General features: G+C 32.0%; 1 protein-coding gene across 1 annotated transcript; it reads right to left on the bottom strand.

Moving 5' to 3' along the window:
- Positions 1-1,517: 1,517 nt before the first annotated feature.
- Positions 1,518-4,274, bottom strand: LOC132622812 (transcription factor bHLH18-like). The gene is made up of 5 exons (XM_060337483.1): positions 4,171-4,274; positions 3,982-4,067; positions 3,418-3,879; positions 2,305-2,679; positions 1,518-2,057 (listed from the first exon to the last, which is right to left on the bottom strand). The coding sequence occupies exons 2-5, from the start codon at positions 4,003-4,005 to the stop codon at positions 1,965-1,967; spliced, it is 954 nt and encodes a 317-aa protein (XP_060193466.1). The 5' UTR covers positions 4,006-4,067; positions 4,171-4,274; the 3' UTR covers positions 1,518-1,964.
- Between the last annotated feature and the right edge of the window lie 4,761 nt (positions 4,275-9,035).

Here is a 9,035-nt window from a genome sequence, read left to right as displayed (position 1 = left end):
AGTGCCAATTAGTAATCATCATTAGGATTAAAACTATGTTTTTTTTTGGTATTGTTGATGAAAAACTTTGAAACTCCAACTTGAATCTGGATGTAATTTTGGGATAGTTCTGTTTTAGATATTGAATATTTTACTCATTTAATCCTTTCAAATGTTAAAATTATTATGAATGGTGTTTGATTTCATAAAAGGTGCAGAAATAGGATCTTAATTTGGTATTACAAAAGTGTTGTTTAGGGTGGCCTAAACCTAACAGGATTTACAACGGTTTGAAATAGTCGTAATTTTTGCATAAATCTTACGGCAGTTAAAACTGCCGCAATATACAAATTATGACGGTTTCTAGAACTGCCGTAATACTATTAATGGCGGCAAGGATTGTGGCGGTGTTGAAAATCGCCATTTCAATTGGTTCTGGCGGTTTGAAGTAACCATTATATAGATAATAAACCGCCGTCACCGTTCCTTTTTTTTTTTTTAGTGGGAAGACATTTGTCTTGCTTTTGATGCCATCTCATTTAATTGTGTAGTAGTTGCATTTATTTTTGTATAATAAAATTAGAGAAATAGGGGAAATTGTTCAAAAACAAAAATAAATGAGAAAAAAGATAAATAGGAATGGAGGCTATATGGAGGTGCCACATTACTTTATCTATGTCTAATTTTATATATATATATATATATATATATATATATATATATATATATATATGTAAAATGGTTTAACATTGCCGTATGTTAATAATTGAGGTCAAATTAATCCCTTCCCATTAAAAAATTAGCTCACCCGGCCATGATGCCACGTGTCCAAAACATTACAAAAACTAAAACCCACCCTTTTTACCACCCCTCTCCCCAACCAAGCTCAACTTACAGTTACAGGAGGAAAATTAAAGTCATTCGCAATGTTCAGTACCAAATTTGACTCTTTTCTCATCTATTGCCCCTTCCCTTTTTAACCTCTCCCCCTTTGCTGCTCCACCCTCTGCCATCCCTGGTCTTCTTCCATTATCTTCTCCAAAATTTCCTCTGATCCCGCCATAACTATTTGCTCTCTTGTTCCACGGATTTCTTGGTAAGAAATTCCAATATTTTCTCCTTTTATTCCCAATGTCGGACCAACGACTAGGAATTCTTTACCATCGAGTTTTGTATTTTTTTGCTTCCTCTCTCATTTAACCTATTTGTTTTATGATAGTTTATACATAAATGAATTATGTGTTTAACCATGAGGTGCCTAGAAGAATAACTTGGAGGTCAAGAAGGAGATATACAAATCAAAATGGTGGTGAAGTATGCTAAATTTTTGGTGGAATGGACATGTTCATTCAATTTCTGTGGCTATTTTCAAATGTTATATAGCGTTACATAAATATTGTAATATGTTTAAGATTATAAACTTGAAAAATCTTCCATTTATAAACTTATATATCGAATCAAATCAACTATCGTCTGTCACATGAAATGGAACGAGGAGTTGCAACATTAATTAGTAAAGAGTAAATACTCAGATTTTTCACTAAAATTCACTGAACATGTTCTTATAACACTTTAAAGACAAGAGTACGCATTAAGTAGTGTACACAAAGGACAAACACTAGTAAGTTAAAGCCCAAAAAAGAAGTACAAAAGAAAAAAAAATTAAGGAAAACAAAACCACTTAGTTGAATTCCATGACTTGTCAAATAGATAGAGCTAGTCTCAATTGTAGCATATGAGGCAACTGCAAAACGGGGTCCAAAATTTTTAACCCGCAAAAAGCTAATTAAAGCACCTCAGTCCACAATTATGGAAACCATTAACCCTAAACAAAGTCATTATGACACCACTTCCAGGTCACCATGATCCGCAAAAAAAGAGATCTGCAGACCTTATCTTCTAAACAATATTATCACTTAATAGGATATTGAATCGAATATATCCAAAGACCTTAATTAACTTCTAAAAAATCTTGAAAATCTTCTCTATGCTGTAATAGAGCTGGCCTCTTCTTTCATCATAACGGCACGGATTATATTCGAAACATGATTCGGTGTCATACTCAATTCACGATCCATCTGTAAAATTAAACGACAAAATATTAGAAAAATAAAGCATTTAATATTTAACAAATTTCAAAGGAGATTCACCTAAACAATCATTCACCAAATCACTTAAACTAAAAATTGCCAGTAAATGTATAATTCATATACAATATATCTGTGTAAGTGTGTATAATCAATGTATAAACTATGTATGTTGGTTAGGAAAAATAAATAATGAATTCGACAAGCTATTTGTGTTAAGATCAAAGTTAATTAGTACCTGAGCAATAATGGTCATGTGGGAGGTGTAGTAGCCAAAAGGCATAACACTGCAACTAATGATAGAAAGATGAAGCTTCTCCACTTCGTTGAATATTTCCTTTATTATCCCAGTTTGCTTTTTGCAATAGATACTAATCATAAAATTACCATCTGAAACTCTAACTTCAATATCTGGAAATGATCGGTCTGTGCTAATACTGGAGATTTCGTCAGAAGACGAGGAATCATCATAAGTGGAGACTAATCGAGGTCTCTTAACTGCAATCACTGGTTCCTCGCTACATTTCTTGGCTTTTTCCTCAAGGGTTTTTACTTGTTCTTCCAGTTGTTTTATATATTGGATAGCATCTCCGAGTACTGATGCTTTGTCCAACTGTTAAGAGAAGCACCCACAATTTGCAATCAGTCATAAGGAGGAGGACGATTTTATAGGGCTTGAGGTTAATCATATATACTATCCATATTAATGGTGGTTTATCATCATCAGAATAAGTTATAGATCGAGATGAATAAAAACTGCTTATGGAACTAGTTTCTGATAGGATCTACTTTAATTAACTCGAGAATTGCATCTACATGAACTATCACAAAACCTAAAGCAAATTAATTTCAGTTTTTCACCCAGAGGATAAAATCAATAACAATGGAAAATGGGGGCAAAGGAAGATTATTTTTTTGGTTCAAACGATAATAGTGTTAATATTTATTTATGCATCAAAACAAAATACAAGTTCATTGCGGCACATTTGTTCATCCAAAATAGGGTCTTCATCTAATGCCCTAGCCCAATTGTTCATCCAAAGAAGAGTCTTCTTCTAGTACCCTAGTGTTATTGCAGATTTATGTATCCTAGAAGAATAATTCCTATTTTCTCTATCATTAAAGATTCATAGGTAAATACGAGAGGAACTGCTAGAAGAAAAAAGATTATTATAAAAGAGGCGCGCTTTGTACCTGAAATAGAACTATTAATTCTGGGATATGAAAATCTATTAACAAGTTGAGATAATATACGATATGAAGCACTACACCAAATGTTCTTTCATTTTTCAGCACCTGGAATGATTCAATTGCTTAAAGTAGCGATTAACACAACAAGAAAAGGATTTACCTTTTTTAGGTTAGGAAGGAGGGTGGATAAAGCTATAAAGCGTTGGGTGAGCCGTTCCCTTCGCTTTCGTTCTGCAAGAACGTGGTCTTGAACCTGCAAACCAGTTCTATTGTAACTCTTCTTCTGCGTAGTATCATCAGCTCCTCCAAATCCTAAGACCTGGATTAGCCTTTGATCATCTTTGAAATTATTAGAATCCATAGGAACTGATGATGAAGAGGAGAAGTTAATGGTAGTTCCTGATGGCATCTCAGTTTTGACCAAGGTGTTCAAATTTTCAAAGTTGCTTTTGGCAACAGTATTGGCTGACACTGAACTAGAGTAGCTGTAATTAGAAATGATACTGGAGGAATGAGGAGGAGAAAAAGTGGAGAAGGGCTTATTGAAAGGCATTTCATTAAATGGGCTCATCATCTGGCTGTGATTGACAAAAGTACTAGGATCATTCATGCTCCTTGTCTCCTGTAATATTGATTATTTCAAAGATATTGTCACTATATAGGAACATAAAAACAAATATAATTAGCTCATTACAGACATAAGAGCTTTCGTTGTCGATCATACCATTTCATTCCACCATGTATCCATTCTCGGAATTAAAGTCGATCTGTCTCCTTAGTGATCAGTTGTATCCGAGGCTTAATTAGATCCTGCCGCAACATTCAAATCACAATCAGCATCATAAATAGATTTGTATTTGGGGAAAATAAATGAGAAAATTAGGTCTCGTAAAATCGGCAAAAGCTTAATTACCTTAGTCAGAGAGCCAAAATGCTTTAGATCTCAACTGGAGGGTACTATGTCAGATGGTCAAGTTTAGGAATTCTTGTGTCTTTATAGTTGCTTGAATGATTGCGTGACTGCCAAAAATTTTAAGCAATATAAAAGAAAACAGAAAACAGGTGGAAACTCTCCTCAATTATTGTGTTCTCACTCTCTATATTACTTTAATTAGGGATATATGCTGCTATCACTACATAAAATAATATTAATATGATATAACAATAAGCACGAGTTAAAAGTTTCGATGGTGGAAACTTCTTCGTTTGATCAGATTGAATCTACTCTACTCTCTGTTGTTGCGTCAGTATTATCTTTTTGACCAGCTCCAGTTTTATGGGAATCATCCGCCTTTACGTCACCACTAATTATGTTAGAAATGTCATTTTTAATCACTAAATTCTTAAATTAGTAGCACTTCAATTTTGAGACCAATCTGAATCCGAGTCTTTTGCGCGTCACGGTGGTGTGAATAATTTCGTTGACAATAATTTTGTTGATACTTGATAGCACTCGTTTGCTCTCTAAGGTTATTTGCTTCTTTTACAATATAACTTTGTCCTAATACTGGACCTTACAATTACTTATACGTTCTAGAGAAAAGATAAAGATTATAGACAATTTCGTTATTACTAATATATTTTCATATCAATTGCATAGATTTTAATCGACTAACTTAACTAGTAAGATGATGTAAAATATTAGAATCCCTAAATGAAAATGGTCCTATAAGTTGTAGCAAGGAAAACGGTTTAATAGGTAACGCTTCCTGGCATTAAGGGTGTGTTGACTACTGACCAGCCATGAAAGGATAAAGTAAAGAATGATACTCCCCATGTTTTTAAAAAAAATGGTGTTTTAGATTTTTTATTTTATTTTAAAATAAGGGGTGCTTTAGGATTTGAAGAAGCAATTGATCTTATTCTTTCAAAATTATCTTTATTTATATAATCAAGAATTTAGCTTTTCTTTTTCTAAACATTTAATTAGGGGTAAATTAATAAAAATACTTATAATTTTTTAGAATTGAACAATTTCTTAAGGGGTGTGCATAAGTTAAAAGAACCACTTATTATGAAACATAGAAGTATACAAATAACAGCTGACTGTGACTTTAAGAAAATACAGAAAACTTTCTAAAAGTTTATTAATTCAATCATAATGACAAAGGAAGGGATTAATAGTGACTAGTGAGTACTGTGTTAGTGTGTTCACATGGAGCATCGTATTGGGGCAAGCAACGTCATCAGACTAGAATTAAGTACAACCTCGTGAATCATCCTTCTCCAGTTAACATCACAGTTGTTCCAAGTGAAAATAATATTTTATAATCTTACTTGATCCAAACGTGATTAATTAAATTCATCAACTTGCAAGCATAATACTAACGAAACATCTTCCATTACCCCAAGCACATATATCATTGGATAGTGCTACTAAAATATATGAAGGAAGATGTGCAACTGATTCCCTCTCATCATTTATACTTTTGCTCCACTCTTTTTCTTTTGTAAGTCGGTCATCAACTTTTCTCGAAAGAAAAATCATGTTGATTAATTGTAGCAATATAAAATAAGCAAAGGGAAATTAGGATTTAAATCACTATTTCATATTAAAACAGGGAAGATTTGCAAAGAGTCCCAAGTCTTCTAGCTCAACTAGTTAATAAAAGAGATGGTGGTTCACCATATTCTTGTTTTCCCATGGTAACCTCCTTTTCGTTATTAGGGGCGTTATGTTTTCTTTTTATATTTGAGATCACGAAAGGAAGTTGAAACCTTTTAAAGTCAAGATAAATGGTCTAAGATGGAGAGTTTAGTCAAATTGCAAAGGGGTCTACAAAGTTAAAAGACACTTTTCGTTTTCCGAGATTTAAACTGCATGAAATTTGACTAACATTTTAAGATATATTTTTTACCAAATTAATATGAGAAAAATTACAACTTATAGTACTTTTCATATAGTTTTCAATTATATAAATTTTAATCTTAAAAATATTGAGTTAATCTAATTTAATTTAACTTTAAGTTTCAAGTTTCAATTTCGAAATCTATGATCGGGAGTCTAAACTCCTAATTTTAGAGTTTTTGACATTTACGGCACATGTGTCTTGCAGCCAGGCTGTTTGTCCTTAAATTTAGGAGCTAGCTGCTAGTTCCTAAAAAGCAAGAGAAATCAAATTAAATGTTAGGCTGCCGATATATTTTCTATCTTTTTGTTTGTATTTAAAACTTGATTTTGGTTCATGATTGTATTTCTAACTTAAGGTCTACTCTTTTTTAAAGACACTATCAGCTTGCTTATTTGTATTTAATGAGAGTGAATAGTCCTTAGCTCGTCAAATAAGACTAATGGAAGATTTTTCTGAATTGTGTCCATGAACTGTTATGCAAGCATTAAAAATGAAGGAATCTATTAGTTATGCGGGATTTATTTACATAGAAATTTAGTTTTGTCACGTTTAGTTATTTCATATTTTACCCTATTATTTGTGTTTGTAAAATGATAGGCAAACACCATATTTGATGTGTTGAATTTTATGCAAAACAATAAATAGCTATGCTAATTTTAATACATGAATAACTCCCTTTCTAACCAGTAACAAAAGACCCCTTATGTAGTGTAGCCTAAATAAAAAGTACTTTATACGAATATTAATAAGGAAATATGCTTGATATTCGCTAATAAAATTAACCTATTTTGATTCGTTAAGTTCATCTAATGACTAAAAGAAATTGTGTAAACAAAGGGGAAGGGGATAAAAGGTGTGAATCTTTTTCTTAAAAGTCAATACTCAATATCACATGGGTGTCTCCGTCAATAAAAAGGTTGTGATGGTTAAAGCTGGCTTTCACTGTATGCTAATTCTTTTTGGCATAAATTGAGGCTTACCCGCTAATCAACAGGACTCTTGAGTTAGTAAAACGTAATTAGAGACCTTTGACTTCCTCGTAGCTTCACTAATTACGGAAAAACTGATCTTAATTAATTTTGAAGCCAGTACCATCACTAGAAAAAATAATTCTTCGTCTTATTTGCTATAGTCTAGTAGTTTTGTGATACTATACATATATTGCTGGAAGACAAATTATCGCTCATACTAAAGAGTTGTATGAGTTTGGATAGCAGCTCACTTAAGAAGTACTTTGGAACCTAGATAACTTCCAAACGTTGAGGTTTGGAGTCAAATTAAAGTACGCGTCTAGCAGGTGACACCTATGAAGTGTTCTAGAAACTATAAAACTAAAATGTCCTTTGAATGTAAACACACAAAGAAAATTCTTGGATGGTGATCGGTCGATAATTTGGGACGTTTGCAGTTTCGTCGATAAAATAGGAGTGTTCGAATCAAATACAAATGTCGAACTAAACTGATTAAGACATTCAAATACATTTGGTTTGATTCGGTTCAGTATTGAGCAAGGGAAAATTAAACAAAAATCGACATATAAATATTTTATTATGTACATATTTATCTTTAAAACTTTATACAATTTTCTTTAAAGAATATGTCTAGAAATATATGTGATTCTTTTGTAGATGTAATATTTTCATTTTCTTTTGGTAACTAACGATTGTTAATTACCAAGTGAGGTACTTACAAAACCATAGCAGATGTCAAACTTTATCTGCTATCTAACAGGAAAAGATACATAGAAACTATGGGTAGATGTTAATAGAGCTGTTATCAATTGATGATGCATCAATCATATAATAATTGACTCTATCGTCCATGAGAAGTTGATCCATCATTTCTCTGATATGGAGATTTTAAATATACATCATATGGTCGAAAATTCATTGAGCTCTTGCAACACATCATTGACTTATAATTTTTTTTAATCCTAACTCTAGTAAAGAGAAGTTGACTTTATATTTATGTGATAAGACAAAATTGAAAAAATCGCAAAAATCAAGTCGATTAAACCGATATAATTGGTTTGATTTTGATTTGGTAAATTGAACCAAAGCGACTCATGAACAATTGAACACCCCTAAATTGAAGACTATTTCAATTTCAACTCGAGAAAAAATGATAGAAAATAGTATCGTGTTTGTAGATAGGTTTAGAATAATTACTTAAATATACGCTTTTCATATTTTTAGGTCCTTTAAATTTGCTAAATGTGAATATTATTATTTTTGTTTAATAATAAGTGTAAAAATAAAACTACAGACACCGGTCATGGCTCGACCCTTCCTATTCTCCCTTTTCTACTTTTATGTTCGATATCGACTCACTAAGGTCCAATAAAGTTGTTATGTATCTGGGATATGAAATTTATGTATTCGAACACAAAATTTTGTCATCGAGTTCGAAATGAATTCTTCATACTTATTTAATAATTTTTTAATATATTTATAGAAGTTGAATCATAAATATTGAATTTGATTCAGATTTTACTACATGAAGAAAGTGTAAATGTAACAATATAATACATTTTGCACAAAACAAACATTAGTTAGTTAATTAAATCACAAAAACAACAAAAGAAAAGGAAAGATAAAGACGTTCATGGTCTGTAGCAGTCCCCAAAGGAGAACAAAGTTAAAAAAAAAAAAAAAAAAAAAAAAGAATCACTTTAGTGGAATTCCATGACTTGTCATATAAGAAGAGGAGCTAGTTTCATTTGTAACACGTGAGGAAATTGTAAAACGTGATCCAAGCTTGTAGCCCACAAAAATGCAAAGCACCTCATGATGGACCCACACATGACACACCAGGTGATATTGATCCACAAAATGAGATCTGTCGACCCCGACTCTACGGAGCCTAAAGGATATAAAAATACACGGTATTTACCAAAAGGGGATGACCAAAATTTTATATACCAAAA

Source organism: Lycium barbarum, chromosome 12 (genome assembly GCF_019175385.1).
Source record: "Lycium barbarum isolate Lr01 chromosome 12, ASM1917538v2, whole genome shotgun sequence".
Taxonomy (NCBI): Eukaryota; Viridiplantae; Streptophyta; class Magnoliopsida; order Solanales; family Solanaceae; genus Lycium; species Lycium barbarum.
The sequence above is the reverse complement of the archived record's forward strand: the minus strand, read 5'-3'. Positions and strand labels throughout refer to the sequence as shown.

Excerpts from the sequence above, each read along its gene's own strand:
- LOC132622812 (XM_060337483.1), bottom strand. The coding sequence starts at position 4,005 with ATGGATACATGGTGGAATGAAATG. Across the intron at positions 2,680-3,417 it reads TCCTTCCTAACCTAAAAAAG|TTGGACAAAGCATCAGTACT; the intron begins GTAAATCCTTTT and ends TTCTCTTAACAG. Across the intron at positions 2,058-2,304 it reads ACATGACCATTATTGCTCAG|ATGGATCGTGAATTGAGTAT; the intron begins GTACTAATTAAC and ends TTAATTTTACAG.